The sequence below is a fragment of the Myodes glareolus genome, chromosome 8 (assembly GCF_982192425.1).
Source record: "Myodes glareolus chromosome 8, mMyoGla1.1, whole genome shotgun sequence".
Classification (NCBI taxonomy): Eukaryota; Metazoa; Chordata; class Mammalia; order Rodentia; family Cricetidae; genus Myodes; species Myodes glareolus.
The window spans coordinates 76,343,635-76,365,114 of record NC_142033.1 but is presented as its reverse complement, the minus strand read 5'-3'; the positions used below and the strand labels follow the sequence as shown (position 1 = coordinate 76,365,114).

Genomic DNA, 21,480 nt, shown 5'->3' with positions numbered 1-21,480 from the left:
CTTGGTACCTTTGTCAAAGATCAAGTGGCATGCAAGGGGGATTGTTCCTGGACACGCTGTTCTGTCTCACTGGGTTGTGTGCGCCATTAAAGCAACATCGATCATAATGCCCTTTCGGTTACTAGGCCGCTTTGCAGTAACTTTGAAACTGGAACTACGGAATCCTCTAATTGTTTGGTTTTTTTCAAGATTGTTTTGAATATTCAGGGTTCTTTGAGATTCTGTTTTAAATTTTAAAACAAGTTTTTCCCTTCTGCAAAAAACATAATCGGGGGGCTGGGGAGATGGCTCAGTGGTTAAGAAGCATTGTCTGCTCTTCCAAAGGTCCTGAGTTCAATTCCCAGCAACCACGTGGTGGCTCACAACCATCTGTAATGAGGTTTGGTGCCCTCTTCTGGCCTGTAGACATACACACAGACAGAATATTGTATACATAATAAATAAATAAATATTTAAAAAAAAACATAATCGGATATTGTTAGGGCCTGCCGAGACTGCAGGTCACTGGGATAGTGCTTCCCCAGCTCTGGTGTCTCCACAGCACAAACACTGGTTCCTTCCATCTGTTAAGGTGTCTCTTGCTTCCTTTAGTTGTTTTCAGCTGTCAATGAGTCTTTCATCCCCTTGATTTTATTCCCCAGGAGCTCCTTCCTTGGCGCTGTTGTAAATGGAGTCGCTTCCTTACTGTTTTTGAATGACTTGCTGTAGCTGGGTAAAAATGCAAACGACTTTTCTGTGAATGGGTGAATTGACCCACACATTTTTGTGGATTATCTGTGCCCTTCTACAGATACAGTGACGCCATCTGAATTGGAAACGGTTTGCAGTCCATTTGGTTGCTAAAGAAAATTTTACAAATTAAGACACTTGTAAACTTTTTCACAGTTCTGGAGTCTAGGAGTCCGAGATGAAGCTGCGCTGTGGTCAGGGCCCATTCTCATTTTCAATACCATCACATGGTGGGTGGGGCAAGAAGCTCCCTGGAACCCGACGGAAAGGCATTAATTACCTCTGTCCTTGTGCTCTAACTACCTCTTAAAGACCTCACCCTAAGATCGTCCCACTGGTAATTGGGGTTTTACATACGGGTTTTGAGAGTCAAACATGCCCACACTTTAGCCCTTTGCAGTTTGGGTATCTTTGTTTTTCCTTCCGCAACCGTTCTGACTAGGCATTTCAGCACTGTGTTGAAGAGAAATGTCATGTTCCTGACTTAGTGGAGAAAAAAATTAAGTCTTTCACCACTGAGTACAATGTCAGCTGTGTTTCCGTCTGTGTCACTTGAAGGGACATATCACAGGTGCCACGGGTTGGGACGTTTATAGGAACCACAACTCTCCTCTCTCACTGTCCTGTCCCACCCTGGGTCCCCTCTCAGCCACAGGCAGTTTCTCGACTATCTTGTGCGGCAGGTGTACTGGGGATGAATTCCGCCTGGTTCCGTTCATCTGAAATATCTCAGTCTCTCCTTTCTGTTTCTGCTGGAGACACGTTTTGAAGGCACTGAGCTCTCAGTTATGACTTTTTCTTTCTGGGTTTTAAGGGTGCCGCTGCTGCCCATGACAGGCAGCTTTCCAGTCTCCCTGCGGCTTCCGCGTGTGCCGGGTTTCACTCTCCTTGCGGGTTTCAAGAGTCTCGGCCTGCTGACACCATGCCTATAAACCGTCTCTGCCTGGATCACTCGCGGTTGCTTCTGCTCGGAGTTTGTATGTGCGTTTTTATTTTGCAGCAGACTTGGAAAACGGTGTCGCCGTTACTTCTCAACTACTCTCCCGCCCCTCGCCACCCCTCTCCCTCCACAGCCGCCGTCTTGACGATAATGTGTTGGGTAGGTCTCATCGGCCCCTCAGGTTTGTTCACTTTCTCTCGCTTTTCTTACTCTGTTCTGCAGACCGAATACTCCCCATTGCCTTATTTTCAACTTCCCTGATTCCATCTTATGCCCATTAAGATCTCTGATTGAGGTCTGGAGAGATGGCTCCATGGTCCAGACTGCTGCTCCAGAGGACCCAGGTTCAATTCCCAGCACATATACGGTTCTTACAGGGGATTCAGCACCCTCTTTCTGGCCTGTAAGGCACCAGGAACGCATGTTGTGCACAGACATACTTTCTCTTAAAACACCCGTACACATAAATAAAAATAACGAACCTAAACTCTGCCATTGAGCCCTTCAGAGATATTTCCACATCAGTTATTCTGCTTTTAAACTCCAAAATTTCCATTGGGTTCCTTTTAAAATAATTTCAGTGCTTTTATTATCATCTTTATCTATGGTCTCTCCTGACTTCCCCTAATTCTCGATCCACTATGCATGTCTAAGACAGTTGACTTAACCTCTGACTTCCATGTCTGAGCTCCCTGGATATTAGTTTCTTTTGGATTCTTTTCTTCACTATGATTCCTATTTTTATTGTATCAGTTCGAGTTCTCTAGCGGAGCATAACTGATAGAATTAATAGGGATAAAAGGGGGATTTATTAGAGTGACTTCCACCATATGGTCTGGGCAGTCCAACAGTGGCGGTTGTCACACTGGAGAGGCTAAGACTGTGGTAGCCACGAGTCATGAGTCTAGATGCCTCGGAGGGCCTGGACTGTTGCTGAAGGCAAGGATGGTTCCCGGAGAGCCTCAGTCGATAGTAAGAAGCCCGAGGAGGCTGGGCTCTGAAATCAGTGACGGAAGGAAGGCAACAGCAGTGAGCAGCAGCAAAGAAGATGAACTTGGTATCGAAACAGAAACGACTCCATTCCTCACCCGCATTTTGCACTGTCCCCCGCCCCCGCACTGCGCGCCATCCCACCACATGCTCACTGCACCCGCTGCCCCATACGCACTGCCCCATTCCCACCGCTCGCACTTCACTCTGCCCTGTCTCCATTACATGCCCTGCACTCTGTCCTGTCCCCACCCCATGCCCTGTAGGATTGAGCATTGCTCGTGACAGGGGCCCCAGACCTCCAGCCCCACCGGCTGTCGGAGGCAAGCAGACTGGCTACAACACCCCCTCACCTGCCAGCTGAAGCCAAAGTCTCCACATTTATTTCCCATGGAAGCTGCTCTGAGGTTGTTTCCTCAGCCATGTGTGCTTGGTCCTAGAATGCTCTCCCTCTACATCTAGTTAGGAAGAATGAAGTCTTGAGCAACAGTCATCCCAGCCTCTGGGTGGGAAGTGGAGGCAGGAGAATCATGAGTTTGAGGCCATCATGAGCTATAGCCAGACCCTGTCTCAAAGGAGGAAGGAGAGCAGGAGGAGGTTAAATCTTAACAATCTTGGAATCAGAATGGCCTGGGCATGAACTCACTGAAAGGTTACTAGCTGAGCATCCTTGCATCCCTTAACTCTCACGGGCCTCAGTCTCCACAAGCACACAACTGTCATTTGTGTCAAAACTCTGCCATAGCACCCGACAAGGTGCAGTCACCGCTCTCAGATGAGCTGTGGCGTCCGTCAGGGTGTGCTCTGCTGGCCATCAGTTTACCTCCCTCTGGCTCTCCATTCCCAGCATCCTAGTCACAAACCACTACCCATTCACTGTCTGACACCTCCCACTCACCAGGCTCATGGCCTGCCCCTTTACACAAAGGCCCAGCCAATTTCTAGTTTACTCTGTGGTAAGTAAACACTTGCGACACTCACTGGCCTCCACACCCTATTGCATCAGGGTGCCCGGAGCCTGGTTAGTGCTGAGGGCAGTCAGAGAACAGGCCAACTGGGGGATGGGCTGGCATTGTGGGCCCCCTGGCATCCTCTTTATTTCCCTCTGGCATAAGGGGCCTGGAAATTTGGCCAATATAACTGTGGATCTGGGCTTTGGAGCTTTTGTACCAAAAAAAAAAAAAAAAAAACCAACCAAAAAACCAGTTATGTGGCCCCTTCATTCTGTTCTATTTTAAAACCTAATTTAAAAATAATATGCCAGCCATATGTGGTGGTTCCTGCTTTTAATCCTGGCACTTGGGAGGTGGAGGCAGGTGGATCTCTGTGAGTTTGAGGCCAGCTTGGTCTATGCAGCAAGTTGCAGGCCAGTCAGAGCTACACAGTGGGACCCTGTTTCAACATATTATAATAATGGATGGCTCATCAGTTAAGGGTACTTGTAGAAGACCCAGATTCTATTCCCATGATGGCTTATAACCATTAATAACTCTAGGTCCAGGGGGGACACATTACCCTCTTCTGGCTGCTGTGGGCAATGGGCATATATGTGGTACATGGACATACACATAGGCAGAACTTCAATATGCATAAAATAAGAATGAATAAGTCTTTTTAAAAGTAAAAATAATGTTCCATTCATCACAGAAAATGTATAAAATACAGATATATAAAAATAAAACTACTCAGACTGGAGAGATGGCTCTTCCAGAGAACCTGGGTTTAATTCCCAGCACACACATAGCAGCTCATGATTGTAGCTCCAGTTCCAGAGGATCCGACACCCTCAAATAGACACACATGCAGGCAAAATGCCAGGGCACATGAAATAAAAATAAAATTATCCATACTGACACCCTTATGGTGGCCCATTTGTTGTATTTGCTCCGTTGTGAAAATTGTCAACATCATCTACACATATCCATGGGGAAAATGTCATTAACAAATAATATCAAAAAGAAACAACCATTTGTCTTGTTTTAGAAATCTGCTGCTGTGTTTAAAAAAAAAAGCCACTTTCAAGACAAGTTGACCACGATCTCTGTGGTCCAGCAGGCAGTCTGCCTTCTGTTCTCCCCTGAGATTTGCTCAAGGAGTGTCTGGGCAGCAGCAGGGAGCTTGACCATGACTGGTAGATCTGTTTCCAATATGGCAAATTAGTGATTTCTTCATTTATTTCTCCCAATGTCATGAGGACACTCAGCTTCTCGAATCATGCTCTCACCAATGGCTCTGGGCCTCCCTCAGAGGGAACAGACTAAAAGAGAAAAAGACACAAGAGCCACAGTGTCTTATGGCTTAGCTGCCATCATTTCTGCAAGATTCTGTCAGTTACTCAGGCTAGACCTACACAGCACAGGGATATGCCTAAAGTGCATACCAGAGGCAGTTACCCAGGCTAGACCTACACAGCACAGGGATATGCCTAAAGTGCATACCAGAGGCAGTTACCCAGGCTAGACCTACACAGCACGGGGGATATACCTAAAGTGCATACCAGAGGCAGTTACCCAGGCTAGGCCTACACAGCACGGGGGATATACCTAAAGTGCATACCAGAGGCAGTTACCCAGGCTAGACCTACACAGCACAGGGATATGCCTAAAGTGCATACCAGAGGCAGTTACCCAGGCTAGACCTACACAGCACGGGGGATATACCTAAAGTGCATACCAGAGGCAGTTACCCAGGCTAGGCCTACACAGCACGGGGGATATACCTAAAGTGCATACCAGAGGCAGTTACCCAGGCTAGACCTACACAGCACAGGGATATACCTAAAGTGCATACCAGAGGCAGTTACCCAGGCTAGACCTACATACACAGCACGGGGGATATACCTAAAGTGCATACCAGAGGCAGTTACCCAGGCTAGACCTACATACACAGCACGGGGGATATACCTAAAGTGCATACCAGAGGCAGTTACCCAGGCTAGACCTACATACACAGCACGGGGGATATACCTAAAGTGCATACCAGAGGCAGTTACCCAGGCTAGACCTACACAGCACAGGGATATGCCTAAAGTGCATACCAGAGGCAGTTACCCAGGCTAGACCTACACAGCACGGGGGATATACCTAAAGTGCATACCAGAGGCAGTGTCCAGTAGTGAGCTACAGGAGGGTGGCTGCCAATCCCTTTCGATGGAATGTCACTGACATCTTTGCATGCTGTATTAGTTCCTTTTTGCTGTGACAGTACCTGCTAAGAAGTAAATGGAGAGCTGGACAGTGGTGGCACGCTCCTTTAACCTCAGCCCTCGGGAGGCAGAGGACAGCCTGGTCTACAGGGTGAGTTTCAGGACAGCCAGAGCATATAAGGGAAGCCTTATTTCGGCCTGTAGTTCTAGAGGACACGTCCATCGTAGCAGGGAAGGAATAGCTGTAGACTGTGAGGAGCTGGTCTCACACTGAGTCCACAGTCAGGAAGTGGAGAGAAAACATCAAGTGGGGTCTGGCTGTAAAACTTAAGACCTGCCTGGCAGGGGTTCACTTCCTCCAGGGAGGCACCATCTCCTAGAGCAGTGTTCTCAGCCTTCCTAACGCTGCGACCCTTTAATGCAGTTCCTCACGTTGTGGTGACCCCAACCATAAAGTTATTTTATTGCTGCTTCATCACTGTGATTTTGCTACTGCTTTGAGTCATAATGTAAATATCTGATATGCAGGCTATCTGATAGTCGACCCCTGTGAAAGGGTCATTCAACCCCCACAAAGGGGTCATGACCTACACATTAAGAGCTACTGTCCTAGAGATTCTAAGGCCTTCCAAAATAGCGCCCCCAAGGGGGGACCCAGTGTTCAAACACACGATCCTGTGAGGGCTATTTCATATTTAACGACCACATATGCTAACAGGGAAAGATCAACCTGAGAGCTGGAGAGAAGGCTTAGCAGTTCAGAGCACTCACTGACTGCTCCTCTGGGTCCCACTCCCAGTACCCACACAGGGGCTCCCAACCGTCTTAAGTCCAGTCTTGGGATCCCATGACTTCCTCTGGTCTCCTCTAGCACTGCACACAGATAGCACACCAACGTACATGCAGGCAAAACAGCCATATGCATTGATTTTTAAAAATAATCTAGATCAACCTTACTTTTTCAAAAAATATTTTTATTTTCAACATTTTAACTTGTTATTCTTGCATGTGTGTGGGGGGGGTGGGTGCCACACATGCCTTGACACACTGGTGGACGTCAGATAACAGCTCCATGGAGTTGCTTCTCTCTGCCTTTTTTCTTTCATTATATTTCTGGATGTTTTGCCTATGTGCGTGTCTATGTACCATGTGTGTGCCTGGTGCCCAGAGAGGCCAGAAGAGGGAGCTGGAGTTACCGAGGTTGTGAGTCACCATGTGGATGCTAGGAGTTGAACCTGGGTCTTCTGGAAGGGCACCCAGTGCTCTTAACTGCTGAACCATCTCCCCAGCTCTCACTCCTTCATCTTACATGGGTTCCAGAATCAAACTCATGTGATCAGACTTGTGTGGCTTCACCCACTGAGCCATCTTGTCAGGTTTCAGTGTTACCTTTGTTATGATTGCGTGGAAGTACCACACAGTGCTATGGCCCATTTTGGAGGGGCAGTTTTTCAAGACAGGGTTTCTCTGTAGCTTTGGGGCCTGTCCTGGCACTAGCTCTTGTAGACCAGGCTGGCCTCAAACTCACAGAGATCCGCCTGCCTCTGCCTTCTGTGTGCTGGGATTAAAGGTGTGCACCACCACCTCCCGGCTCCATTTGTGATATTAGAATGAATAAACCTGAATATCAGTTACTACACTTGTCATGCCATTGCTTTGAGGTTACTGAAAAAGAAAATCCAGCCCTGCATATGAATTAACTTCTTGAATAGGAAGGCGTTGGGGGTGGGGGGCACTGGAGATATGGCTCAGGGTTGGGAGCACTGGCTGCTCTCCCAGAGATTTGAGTTCAGTTCCCAGTAACCACATGGTGGCTCACAACTGTCTGAAAAAGGAGGAGGAGGAGGAAGGGAAGAAGGCACAGCAGTGGGGAAGGGGTGGTTCACTGGGTAAGAGCACTGCTGTGCAACCTGAGCTTGAATTCCCAGGACCCACGTTAAAACCGGGTGTGAGGACACGTTACCGAAACTCCAGCATTTGGAGGGCAGAGACAGGCAGATCTGAGGAACTCACTAGCCACCAGCTTAGCTGAAAGCCTCGTGTTCACTGTGAGATCCTGTCTCAAAAAATAAGATGCTGAGTGTTAGAGAAAGACACCCAATAGCCTTCTCTGGCCTCTTCTGCACAGCAGCGCCTAGGTACATGCACCTGCACACAGACGCCACACACACACACACACACACACACACACACACAGAAGGAGGTATATTACCAACAGAAAACGATCCATTTGGTCTGCTTCCCTCACTCTAGCAGAAAAAGATGAAGATGGAGAGACGGTCATGGTTGCGAAGCTCTACTGTTTTCTCTGAATCCTAAGCAGACACGGTGTTTGGGCAGCTTCTTGTGTCGTGAGCATGCATCATGAGATCTGGCCCCCAAGGCACCTCTGTCCGGATCCCCCATCTCTGGACAGGCTATCCAGTCACAACCCTCCAGTGTAGGAAGTCCGCTGTGTTACACTACCCTAGCTTCACCACGGTGCTGAGGGACAAGACGGGTTCACAGGAGCGTGGGTGTGAGTTGCTGGAATCTGGTGCTGTGTGCTTAGCCAGTTAGGAGAAGAGATCATTCCTTGGAACAGGTTCTGGGAGGATGCTTGTTGCTCATGGACAAACAGTCTTGCCAAGACAGAGAGTGGATTGGTTTGTTTCTGACTTTGCCTTGGTCAACACCCCATCTCCTGCCTCCCAGAGGATTTGCCTCCTCCTCATCTGGCCTGCCCCGGAAGATGGGAGCGAGACCCCCAGGCAGCTGCTCCTTGGCCTGCACCCCAAATTCAGGCATGAGCTCTGTCCCCACAGCAAAAGGGACTCAGAACCAGGGGTTGGGTGGTGAGAGACTTGTCACATGAGGTCTGATGAGGCCAGCTTTGCTCTATTTTGGGAAAGAGATCGATCGTGTCAGGGGGTGACCATACTGGCCAGTTGCGGGAGAACCTGGCAAGGCACCCTCTGTACCCTGACCTACTTGCCAATGGCAGCTAATTTTAGCAGGGCTTGGAGATGCCAGAGAGTGCAGAGCATGTTGGGGTCAGTCCCTGCCAAACCCAAGCAAAGGACTAGGGGGTGTCTGAACCTCAGGGAGGAACTCAAAGAGATCCCATGCCCTGAGCCTGTCTGTCACAAAATGTAATGGCCTCCTCCATTCTGTTTCTGTTTGGGTTCAAGGCAGTCTAAGGAGCGCCCACGGCACTAAAAAAAAATTCTGAATGAAACACTCAGTATTGTTTTACTTGGGGGACATGTCAGAGCAGCCCTGAGGACCTGAATCCACCCTTGTTTGTACTGCACAGGTGCCCCTCCCCTCCCCTCCCTTACCATTTCCCTCCCTCTTCCTTGTGGCTAATCTCTATCCTCTTTCCACAGAAACTTGGCTTCCTTCCCTTCCCAGCCTCCCCTTCCCACCCAGGTTCCATGATGGAGCCTCAGACCTTGTGACATGCATAGCCAGCCCTCCATAGATGGAAACTCATGGGGATCCCCGTTGGAAGCCTCACTGGCACGCACAGTTCCTCAGCGCACACATACCTGCTTCCCCTCTGACCCTTCGTGGCACCCATTGCCATCTTCCTTAACAAGGCTGAGAGGTGGGGTGTGGGTGGGCTGGCTCCAGTCACCCTGTCAGCCTCTCCATAGCAATCCCAAGCAACGTTCAAAGAGCACAGCAGCCTGCCTCATAGCCTTATCCCTGTGGCCTTTGTTAAACCTGACCCCACGTGGTCCCTTGTCCTCGCCTGGCCCTGACCCTACGTAAGGTGGCAGAGTATTTCAGAGGCCGCTCATCTGGCCCATTAGAGCAGAAGCCCTTGGCCGCCTGGCTCTTGCAACACTCAGTCAGACAGCCCTCACCTGCCACAGGTGGCCTCAGGAGGCAGGAACATCTCTGCTTCCCCAGCTCCCTGTGGCTTGTCCTCTCGGAGAGATGGCTAAGGATACTACAAGGAGTAGAACCCAGTTGACTCTGGTAAGGGCTATTCGCAGCTGGAGATGCCAGTACCCTGGAGTTGGAGCGAGGGATTGAGGGGCCATAGGACAGATGCAGTCTTGGAAGGAGGCTGGATATGGCCCTTCTTCCCTCTCTACCCTCCTCACTGGTACCCCTCATCCATCTCTTGAGGAATCCAACTGGGCTTGTTCAGGTATCCAAGGGGGCTTGTTCCTGGGACAACGGTGCCTAGGCTGGGGGCTTTTCCTAGTGCTTCTTGTCGCTCAGAGATCCTTATGGCTGTACTTGGAAGACTGTAGGGCTCTGTTCCTCAGGAGTACATGGATGACTGGCCTAGGGTCATTTATTCCTGTATATATAGCTACCATGGGTCTGGGAAAAAAGAGGCCAGTCTGAGGCTGGACATGGGGGCACTGAGACTACCTCTGGATCTTGGGCACTGTAGCTTTTATCCACAGGCTTCTCTAGCCCTTGTCCAGATTCTCTGAGATCTACAGTGCCTTGGGACCACCTCTCCCGGTGCTAGGGAGACCTCTTCATCTGGTAAATGTAACATTGCGTTATTATTATTGTTGTTGTTGTTGTTGTTTTTCAAGATAGGATTTCTCTGTGTAGCCTTGGCTCTCTTCAGACTAGCTCTATAGACCAGGCTGGCCTTGAACTCAGAGACCCACCTATCTCTGCCTCTCACTGACCAGAGATGGCGTGTTATTTTTTTACTGCATTCTAAGGTGGGATCTCAAAGCCTGTTCAGGGTATTTGACTCTGCCAGCTCCATTCCTCCCACTTTGCTATCTGACCTGTGAACTCTTCCAGACTTGCAGCCTTAAGAAATCTCCATACTGAGGACTTTCAAGTGTGCATCTCCACTGTGCCCCCCGACCTCTGTTCTCACATGGCCACACATACACACTTGAGACAAATGTGCGCAGGCAGACGGGTGGTGTGCTTAGGTCAGTTTCCCAGAATGCTCAGTCGCAATGGAGCCCTTCTCTAGTTGCTCAGGCTAGCCCATGGGATCCTCGCAATGTGTCTCTACCTAAAATCCCTACGCCTCAAGCTGCCAGCAAATGCATATGTCCTTTAGACCTTACCCTCTGTCTGTCCATGCTCAGTGTCACTGTACCCAGACTGTGGAGACACTCTAATTTCCCCACTTCCACTCTGTGGAACATTCAAGAAGTTCCCATTCTGTAGCCCAGAGTCTCAGGCTTCTCACATGTGTGTGAGTCATTCCCTTAACATCAGCTGCACTCTCTCTTTACCAACCATGGTACCTGCCTCCTCTCCTCTCCTCTCCTCTCCTCTCCTTTTCTCTCCTCCCCTCCCCTCCTCTCCCCTCTCCACCTGACTCAGGTCCAACATCATGTAATTCTTTTCGGTGGCTCTCTATGAGCATTGGGACAGATGCTCCTGGACAGACAGATGGCAAACGTGCTCTCAGCTCCTCTCTAACATCCCACGCAGCACACAGCACACTGCCCAGAGCTGGCATCTGCTAAGGAGACCTTCCAGTGCTCTCCAGGGAATGATGAGGAGGGGAGTCCTCCCACAGGAAAAGCCCTATGTTTGCTTGTGACCTTGAACGTTGGTTATGTGTCCTGTGACTTCTCGGACAAGGTGCACAAGAGAAGCAAGCAAGTTAACGGTGCCTCCCTGCAACATGAGACCCTTGTAGAGACACACACAGCAGACTGTCTCACTGAATGCCAGCCAAAGTCAGGTCCCAAAATCATGTAGGAAGCAGCCCAATGGGTGGGTGTAGGTTCCGAGCCCAGGCATCTGCTCACCACCCAACTCTGCACTCCTGGCTCTGTGGGTTGATGGGGAGGGGTTGGACAGTGTGTATTCAGGTCCTAGGGGTGTCTTGGAATGATTCAGGAGTGTGGGGGAAACCCAGCAATGACAATGGTGGGCTTGGCCTATAGTTCTTGTCCCTGTGCACAAGCCGTGGGAACTGCTAGATAGACTTCATTATGGCGTGATGCCCATCTCCGCCCTCCAATACCCACAGCCTAAAGAGTTGTGAAAACCACTTCTGGTCAGACCGCCCTGCCCTGAGTTGTGCACTGACCTGGTGCCAGAAGTGTGGGCATTGTCAGGCCCAATGCACTCTGAGGAAGGGACTTCAGTTTCCAAGGAAAACTCTCCACAGCAAGAGCAGAATCCCTTAACAGCTTCAGCGTAAACTCTTTCACATCCACCTCCAACCTGCATCGCCAGGCTTGGGGAAGGAATGTGGGTGTGTGTGATGGTGTCTTTCTAGCCCCAGTGGTCTAGATGAGTATGAGACATACTGCAATAGGCCAGGCTTGGCTCCAAATGAGGGGTCTGTGACCAGGTGACTTAGACCAGCTCTACCACTGGGGGGCAGGCTCCCCACTTCCCTATATCCTCAGCGAGCATGCAGACCCAGTTTGAAAGAAATCTAGCCTTCCTGTAAGGGATCTCAGTTTTAAATAGATTTTTAAATGTTGGCAGATCCATAGGCCAGATGCAGTTCCGTTTTTGAGAATGGGACTGGGCTCTGCAGAAGGCCCCATCTCACTTCCTCAGTGCCAGAAAGTTCTACCTTCTTCTCCGGAAAGGACGAAGGTGACTTGGTAATGGCAGGTGTCTTAGGTTAATTCATCCTGGCCTTGCTGGTGAATACAGGGTATTGGGGTGTACTTGGGGGGGGGTCTTCTTTCAAAGAGGAGGCTCTTGTGTACTTCTTGTGAAGTGTTTACAGACTCTGTATCCCGAAGTTACTGAAACAAAATTAAGCGTTGGTAGAGACAGTACTGGTCCTCCGGACAGGTGGTATCAGTTTGGCTTCCTTGGGGTCCAGACCCTCAGGATACACACTCTGGCTTAGGAGCTGTGGAGCCTGGGCACCATGCAGTACACTCGATTTTCCCAAACTCTACAGGAAGGTGATAACGCAGACAGGTTGGCCCTGCCGATCCCCACTCTGTGAGAAAGAACCAACAGCACCCATTTGTCACAGTGTCACCGGGACCTCTAAGCTCTTGAAAAGTTCTTCTCAGCTCCATAAAGAAGGCACGAGTCACTTGGAGCCCTCATCAACCACATGGTCCAGCCACACACCACCAAGTCACCCTGGGCCAAGTCCCTAACCCTGAAACTCTTCAGGGACCCAGCCTGAGGTATTGGCTCCTTTCATGAAGAATTTTAACCGGAAGGCAATCATAACCTTAGCCCTAACCTTAACCCTAACCCTAACCCAGAGTCTAGCTTCTAGTCACCGAGAGGAACTGACTGGACAGAGAGGCAGGAAGGGGGCCCAACAGGGCCTGAGGGTTGAACTTTTGTTAAGATCAGCCTTTCCTGTGTCATGAAACCACAGGTCACAGGTATCTTATAATTGGGTCCCTTCCGGTGTTTTTTGTTTGGTTTGGTTTTTGTGACAGGGTTTCCTGCCTCTGTCTCCTGAGCACAGGGATTAGAAGTATGTGTCATGGCTCATGGCCTGTCCCTGGGTGCCTTCCTGAGTACCCACACCCAGCTGGTCACTGGGTCCTTCTGAGCAGCTGAACCTCAAGAGAGAAGCCAAGCTTACTTCAGCAGCTAACTCTCAATAAATTCTACAAGTCTAGGAAAGAGACAAAGGGGGCTGAGGGGGCTGCTTTGGGGATATCCTGGATTTCCGGGTACAACACAAATTGTTCCACAGAGAGCTGAGTACGTCCAGAGGCCTGCTCTGCAGGGCCAACGGCAGAAGAGACTGACCACACGCTCACCTCACGCCCAGCTGATGCTGGTGTCTGCTTGGTACCTCTGTAGAACCCTTATCAGCCCTATTTCTTTCTGATTTCCCTGGATTTAAACTCTATGTGGGGGCTTTTTTTTTTTTAAACGATCATTAACCAATGCTCCATATCTCTTGGGAATGCTTTTGATTGATGGAAGCCATGAGTCTGATGCCTCATGGCTTACATGACTGCTGGCATCCACCTTTCTTCTCTGCCATGTGCAAGAGGCTAACAGTCCTTTCCTTCCTGTCTTTCTCTGCATGACTACATTTGGCTGCTGCAATGCCGACCATCACATCCTCACACAGCTGTGCTCACAAACTAAGAGGCCCTAAATTCCCCGCTCCTGTTAAAATCAGGCTTCCCTTCACCTGCCATTGATGAATTGAGTCATATGTTCCAGCTCCAAGCAAAGGCGATAGAATCACTGTGTTCAACTTAGTCTATCAGGGTTTACTGTTCTACCCAGCCCCCTAAGCAAAATCTGGGTAACTGAAAAAGATGCCCTGCTATCATCCAGATTCCTCCAACATGTGGAGCTTATGTGCAAGATGCAAAGAGTGCAGATTCTCATAAAAATAAAAAATCAATATGTGGCATTTGTCAGATCCTTCATTTTTTTCTTTTTGACTCAAAGTACAAGTGTTTCTGCAATGACTTCTCAGTACCCAGTATACTAACTTTTGCATGAGCTCAAGTGCTGTACAAAACAAACGGCTACACAGCTGCAGGCTCTGGCTATCCTTGTGCCAGTACGTGGAGGGTGAACCCAAATCTGGGCCATCCACATGCAGGAACAGCAGCGCTGGTTCTGAACTTCTTGTACACAGGTCTCCTGTGTTGATATCGAGAGCGTCCTCCTGAGCTTCAAGCCCGCACACTGTGGATGGCCAGAGCGTCCTCCTTCTGGGCTTCAAGCCCGCACACTGTGGATGGCCGTGCTTTGCTGGCCAGACCCTTGCTTGGTGCTTGGGGTCCCGCAGCTGCTCTAGTCTTGGCATGTGCATACTGGTCCATTCATTCCATAAAGTCCTGCAGTAGGAAATAAAAACCTGGCTCTTTTTACTCTAGTCCTGCCTCACCAAAGTCCTATTTAGATGATTTTCCTCCCCTCATCCAAAGTCTTGGGGCAATAGGAGGCACGAGGCGTTGTGCTGCAAAGGCTATCCAGCTCCCTGCTGTTCACTCCTCCAGAGTACCCAGGCTAATTGTTGGGAGGCTGGCCTTGGAATATTTGAAATAAACTATGATAAATAGTCTGAGATGTGGATCATCCTGTATCCGGGGTAAGAAAACAAAAAAGAGACCCTTGGTGTGTGGAGGCTCCTGGCGACAGCCACAGCGGCTCCCATCCCCTCCCTGTGTAGGTAGAGCAGATCCTGGCAGAGTTCCAGCTGCGGGAGGAAGACCTGAAGAAGGTGATGAGGCGGATGCAGAAGGAGATGGACCGTGGCCTGAGACTGGAGACCCACGAGGAGGCCAGTGTAAAGATGTTGCCCACCTACGTGCGTTCCACCCCAGAAGGCTCAGGTACCGCAGGGATCCTCTGTCCCTAGACAGGACCCCCTAGGCAAACGATGGCATCCCTAAGTCACTGGATAGGTCTTTGTCCAGTTGCCTGAAGCCGTGGGGTGCTCAGGCCCAATCTGGAGCTATCAATCCTCAGGAGAACTGGCTCATTCTTTTTTTTTTTTTTTTTTTTTTTTTGTCTCTAAGGTCACTTGGAACTTCCTCCTTAACCAGAGTGTAGCCCATTACTCTAGGTCTATGTGTAGTTCTCTGGGTTCTGGCTGCCTTTAGCTAAGGCAGGGTTTTGCCACGGATAGTCCCTAGCTCACCTCTGACCTTTCCACAGCTTGCTCTACCATTGCCCCACCCCCAGTGTCTAGGCTAGCTTCTCCTCATCCACAATATCTGGGGTCCCCATACCTACCCTCCTGTCAGATAGGCAGCGAGGCTGAACATCTCTCCCTTTGCCTGCAGAAGTTGGAGACTTTCTCTCCTTAGACCTGGGAGGAACCAACTTCAGGGTGATGCTGGTGAAGGTGGGAGAGGGGGATGCAGGGCAGTGGAGTGTGAAGACCAAACACCAGATGTACTCCATCCCCGAGGATGCCATGACGGGCACCGCAGAGATGGTGAGCAGCCTGAGGGGCCGGGCTAGGAGTCAAGGTCCCCCAGGGTCTCGGGAGATGATGGGAGGGTTCCAAGAGCAGGAGAGATGGTGGGCCAGCCACCCAGCTTCAGAGAGAGACCCAAAAAGGAGGCTCAGGGGCTTAAAGTGTCCCAAGTCCCAATTCCAGTCTGCTCAGAACAAGAAGGGCTGAAGAGAGGTCAGGAGCAGCAGAAAAACCCAGCGTCTGTCCAATTTCCCAGAGGCAAAACAAAGCTTAGGCCTGAGCAGCCAGGAGCCATGCTCGCCCAGCCTTCTGCCTTCTGCAGTTCTCAAAACCCAACCTTCCTCATAGGCCATCACTAATCCACCAACAGGTATATGCCAAGTGGCGTAGCAAGAGTCACACTATCTGCCCAAGCAGCAAGGGTCCCCTACGCATAAGGGAGACTCAGACGGGGGACCTAGAAATAAAGGAGCTGTGGGCTAAGCCAGAACGCCCTGCCATTCCCAGGGACAAAGCAAAAACCGTTACCAGAGGGGCAGCCAGGCAGGAGATTGCCTGTAGTCACTCAGCTTTCCCTCAGCGTACTTCAGCCTGGGACTGGTTATGAGGCAGCTCCCTCACCCATCTGCAAACTCAGCAGGGCCACTCACGCGAACCGTTCACTGGGAGGAACTGGGACTAGCCTTCAGCGGGGGTCAGGTGGCCAGGATACCTAGAAAACAGCAAAAGAAACAGAAATGTGGAAGCCAAGAATGTGCTTCCCTCCAGAGCTTCACAAGACAGCCATCCAGGCTTGATGCCAGTCAGTCCTCCCTGGGCAAGTGAGGGAGGGGGCTTGGAGGTGCGGCTAAGCTGGGGATCAGCCTGTGTTGCACTTCTTGCTCTCAGTACTGCAGCCTGCAGGGTTGGTTCTCCATTTGGGAAGGCACAGGGCCTGAGTGCTGATGAGAAACACTGAAGACAGGCCCAACATACAGTTGCAGCCTCTGGGGTCAAATGTCTTAACACCTCCAAGGGACACTCTGGCACAGTCCCTAGGGAGAACTGCTGCTGTCCCAGCCCTGATCCGATGCCACTCTGCTGCAACTCCTAGCTCTTTGACTACATCTCCGAGTGCATCTCTGACTTCCTGGACAAACATCAGATGAAGCACAAGAAGCTACCCCTGGGCTTCACCTTCTCCTTCCCTGTAAGGCACGAAGACATAGACAAGGTGAGCCAGGAGGAGGAGAGGGAAGGGAGGTGAACGGATGGAAACACACCCAGGGAAAATTCTGTTCCCACTGCCTTCCCAGCCCAGGTTGAAAAAGATCCCAAGCTTAGGAGAGATTTCAGTTGTGGGCCCTGTCACTTCCTATCTGTAAAGCTTTGGCAAACAGCCACAACCTCAGCTGATTCTTACTGTGTGGCAAAACCTCTCAGGAGACAAGCTCTGGTCACCCCACTACAGGTAAAGAAACAGGTTAAGCAAGTTGCTCTCAGTGGGAGATGGCAATTGGCCATAAGACAGGGGCCCCAGCTCACCACTGAGCACAAAGACACCTCACCACTTCTGGCTGAGTCAGAAGTGGGAAGGGTCTGAGAATCTATCCCATTGGGAAACTTATAAGTTACAACACACACACACTCAAACACACACACACACAATCTCTGCATTAGTCTCCTTTATAGTTGCTATGATAAATCACTCTGACGAAAGCAACTTAGGGGAGAAAGGGCTTAATTTAGCTCACACAGTTCCAGGTTATAGTGTATCACAGCAGGGGAGTCACAGAGGCAGGCGCTTCACTAGCAATCTTCAGAAACACAGAGCAACATGCTTGCTTGCATTCGGCTTGCTTTTAACATGCCTCTACCTCGGGAATGGTGCCTCCCCACCACCACTGGGGCAAGTCATCCCGTCTCAATTAATGTAATCAAGATTAATGTCCATAGGCCATCTTAATCTAGACAATCCCTTACTGAGACTCTCTTCCAGGTGACGCTACATAAAGTCAAGTTAACAGTCAAAACAAATCGCTACAACCTCTCTGTGTCAGAGAAAAAAGCAGGTCTTGTCCCAAGGGGCAGAAACAACAGCCAAACCCACACCTCCAGTAGTTTTCTAAGCCTCAAGCTCCACAGAGAAAGACTCATGTGAGACCCTCATGTGAAGCAGGATTCACTGTAAGAGAGGAACCCCAACGTTATTCAGCACTGTTCTCACGGGGACCTGACTGTCCTTCCTCTACTTTGGAATCACAGTTCTGAGCTTTGCTGCCCAACATTCTTATGCCGGAGGGTACAGATTAACCAAAGAGCATTTACCCCAAATTCTCAAGGTCCTGGGTTCCTTTGAGTGTGTGTGTGTGAATATGGGTGTGTGTGTGTGTGTGTGTGTGTGTGTGTGTTTAGGAAATTATTCCCAATACTTCTCAAAGCTGTGTGAGCCTACTTCCTCAAATGTGAAGCAGGAGATGGGGGTGCCATGGGCCTATAGTCTGGTTGGTTGAGGGCCACAGCTCCCTTGCCACAACAGCAGCCATAATGCCTTCCTACTCCTCCAGGGCATCCTGCTCAACTGGACTAAGGGCTTCAAGGCCTCCGGAGCTGAAGGGAACAACATTGTGGGACTTCTCCGAGATGCTATCAAGAGGAGAGGGGTGAGGATACCTTGGCCTCCCCGAGGAGCTGTCCTGGGCCCCTACTCCTTCCTCACAGGCCCTCTCCTCAGCCCTATTCCCATAGTCTCCGTACTTCTCGGCAGGACTTTGAGATGGATGTGGTGGCAATGGTGAATGACACAGTAGCCACGATGATTTCTTGCTACTATGAAGACCACCGGTGTGAGGTCGGCATGATTGTGGGTAAGGGCTTGTTCCCTGTAACCCTTCCCAGCTGCACAGGAGCTTAACAGTCTATGTCAGTGCACTAACTGCTAGGGCCAGTCAGGGGAGGCCTGTCCCCTGGGCCAGGTGGCCTTGGGGATGTGGTGTGGAGGGAACTGTGTGTTGATGGGAACTGTTTCAATGTTTGCAGCATCAGGGCATCAGGTGGCCTGCCAGCTGCACACCCGCCCTGCCTATCTGCATGTAATTAAACCACTTTGTCTAGTAAATGGACCATACTGGACAAACTTGTCCAAGTGGAAGAAAATCAGCAGAAGTGACTTCATCCGTGCCGCCAGTCGGCCCCACCCCATCCTGGCCCTGGCCCTGCCCCTGACACGGGGCCCAGCACTGAATCTCTGAACTGCCAGGCCCTAAACCCACTCTCGGAGGGGAGGCCATTGCAGGAAAAGAAGCCATAGCTCTCACCTCCTAACCAGGGATGGGAACTCAACACCAACCCTCTCCCCCCTCCCCCCGCACAGTCTTAGAAATTCCTGTGGTCTTCCAAAGCAGTGAGTGTGCCAACCAAATCAGTTATCTACTGTGCACACAGGTGTAGGGATGCTTGTTTGGACAATTTAGGCCCCGATTACCCAGAAAATCCTGTGCTATAGGCCCTTCAGAGACAGATCTCCAATACCATAAGTGTTCATTTGTGCTTATACTTGCCCCCTAAATAAATACATGCTAAATAATATATTCATTTTATGTATATGCATATATAAAACATTATAGGTGCACACATATAATTTGTAATGTATGTACACATATATGTATATATATACATACATATATATATGTGTGTATATATATATATAATTTGTTGGTTTTGGTTTTGGTTTTGTTTTGTTTTTGAGACAGGGTTTCTCTTTATAACATTCTTATCTGTCCTGGAACTCACTCTGTAGACCAGGCTGACCTTGAACTCACAGAGAGGCGCCTGTCTCTGCCTCCCAAGTGCTGAGATTAAAGGTGTGTGCCACCACCACCTGGCTTGTTGTTGTTTTGAGACAGGGTCTCACTATATAGCTCCGGCTGTCCGGGAACTCACTATTAGACCAGGTCTTGAGCTCACAGAGATCCTCCTGCCTCTGCCTCCTGAGTGCTGGGACGAAAGGTGTGTACCACCATATCCAGCTGTGTGCATATATTTTTACACTCTAGTCCAGTGGGTCTCAACCTTCCAAATGCTGTGACCCTTTAGTATAGTTGTGGTGACCCCCAACCATAACATTATTTTCATTGCTACTTTATAACAGTAGTTTTGCTACTGTTGTGAATCGTAATGTAAATACCTGATATTTCCAATGGTCTTAGGCGACCCCTGCCCCAACCCGCAGGTTGATAGCTTTTCATCTATCATAAATGTTCTCAGTTTCATTGGTGACAGCATGTATCAGTCCCTGCTCTAGCCTGACCCCACTGCATCTCCCTTCTGTTTGCTATATCTATTTTCTATCTTACCTTTTTAGTGAAAAATTCTCTCTCCAGATGTCTCTGGCTGTGCCTCCCTCCATATTCCCCAAGCTGTGTCCTCCATAATTCCTCCTGGGGCTCCCAAGACACCTCACTTAACCCAGGCCAAGCTACAGCGACTCTGCCTGGGGACACACCTCCTGTGGCATGATCCAAAGTGATGGCTACCTTTTGGTAACCCAACACTCACATTTACCCAGAAACATTCATGGTGCCTGCTCAGTATTTAAAATCACATTCGTGATAATTACCAAGTGATTGGAAGCATCACCCCAGCCCCTGGCATCCATCCTAAGCCTCCTGGAAGTCACCTTGGTCTTGACTCCACCTGGGGGGAGGGGGCGAAAGCCTGCCAAGCAGTGACAACCCAAGGAGAACACTCCCACAGGCTGTTTAGGCTGCCGCCCAGAAAAGGAACACGTGGTCTCTGGGTCCCCTACCCAACCCTTCGCCATGCTTTCCCAGTGCCACCCGGGAGTGCTGCATTAAACGTGGGCATTTTTCATTTGATCTAATTTGGTCTGATTGAAATTATTTGCATTGGCGGAGAGGCTCATCTTAAGAAATATATCTAACACCAAGATTGAAAAAAAAATGATAGAACTCAGTCAGGTGATGGTGGCACGTGCCTTTAATCCCAGCACTTGGCGGGCAGATCTCTATGAGTTGAAAACAAGACTGGTCTACAGAGTGAGTTCCAGGACACATTCTAAAGCTACAGAGAAACCCTGTCTTGAAAAACAAAACCAAACAAACAAAAGTGCTAGACAACAAGGGACTGGAGAGATGGCTAAGCAGTTAAGAGCATTTGTAGCTCTTCCAGAGGACCTGGGTTCGGTTCTCGGTACCCACATGATGGCTCACAACTGTCTGTAACTCTAGTTCTTGGGAATCTATACCATCTTCTGGCTTCTATGGGCACCAGGCAGGCATGCTTGTGGTCCACAAACCTACGTGCAAACAAAACACTCATATCTTTAAAAGTCTTTTTAATTAAAAAAATAAATAAAATGACACCTAACACCTATTTCCAGTGGCCAAGCCACATTGGCCCACCTTTTCTCTCTGCCCCTGACTACGCAGGTAGAGTGAGGATGCATCCTTGTCAGAGGACAGCCCGCAGACTGACCAGTCTCCTCTGCATTACACAGCTTCCATGCCTGGTTCTTATGACCTTCTGTGCCCCATCCCTGCAGGCACTGGCTGCAACGCCTGCTACATGGAGGAGATGCAGAATGTGGAGCTGGTGGAAGGGGATGAGGGGCGCATGTGTGTCAACACGGAGTGGGGCGCCTTTGGGGACTCGGGCGAGCTGGATGAGTTCCTGCTGGAGTACGACCGCATGGTGGACGAGAGCTCAGCGAACCCCGGTCAGCAACTGTAAGGATGCCCTGCCCTCCTAACCCACGCCTGGGGCTGCTCTTGCCCGGCACACCGTAGCTGGGCCACAATAACAGCTCGTTTATAAAGAGCTCTGGGGGGAAGCAAATCAGTGATCCCTCTGTGA

General features: G+C 49.9%; 1 protein-coding gene and 1 long non-coding RNA gene across 4 annotated transcripts in view; one reads left to right on the top strand and one right to left on the bottom strand.

Moving 5' to 3' along the window:
• The window catches only part of Gck (glucokinase), a 38,346-nt gene that overhangs the window by 13,801 nt on the left and 3,065 nt on the right, over positions 1-21,480 (top strand). The window contains exons 1-7 of one of the 2 annotated variants that reach the window (XM_048450062.3): positions 9,585-9,770; positions 14,875-15,037; positions 15,491-15,645; positions 16,721-16,840; positions 18,174-18,269; positions 18,374-18,473; positions 21,170-21,353. In XM_048450062.3, the coding sequence (XP_048306019.3) occupies positions 9,729-9,770; positions 14,875-15,037; positions 15,491-15,645; positions 16,721-16,840; positions 18,174-18,269; positions 18,374-18,473; positions 21,170-21,353 (860 nt within the window). In that variant the 5' untranslated portion in view covers positions 9,585-9,728. Of the gene's footprint in view, positions 1-9,584; positions 9,771-14,874; positions 15,038-15,490; positions 15,646-16,720; positions 16,841-18,173; positions 18,270-18,373; positions 18,474-21,169; positions 21,354-21,480 lie in introns of those variants that run through there. The other variant, XM_085692170.2, reaches the window with a different exon arrangement.
• LOC146893909 (uncharacterized) lies at positions 4,518-9,514 on the bottom strand. 2 transcript variants are annotated; one of them, XR_015002779.2, is made up of 4 exons: positions 9,335-9,514; positions 7,768-7,860; positions 5,756-5,869; positions 4,518-4,916 (listed from the first exon to the last, which is right to left on the bottom strand). It is a non-coding gene; the product is annotated as an uncharacterized LOC146893909 (long non-coding RNA). The 2 variants fall into 2 exon arrangements; XR_015738601.1 differs by lacking the exon at positions 9,335-9,514 and adding an exon at positions 8,017-9,030.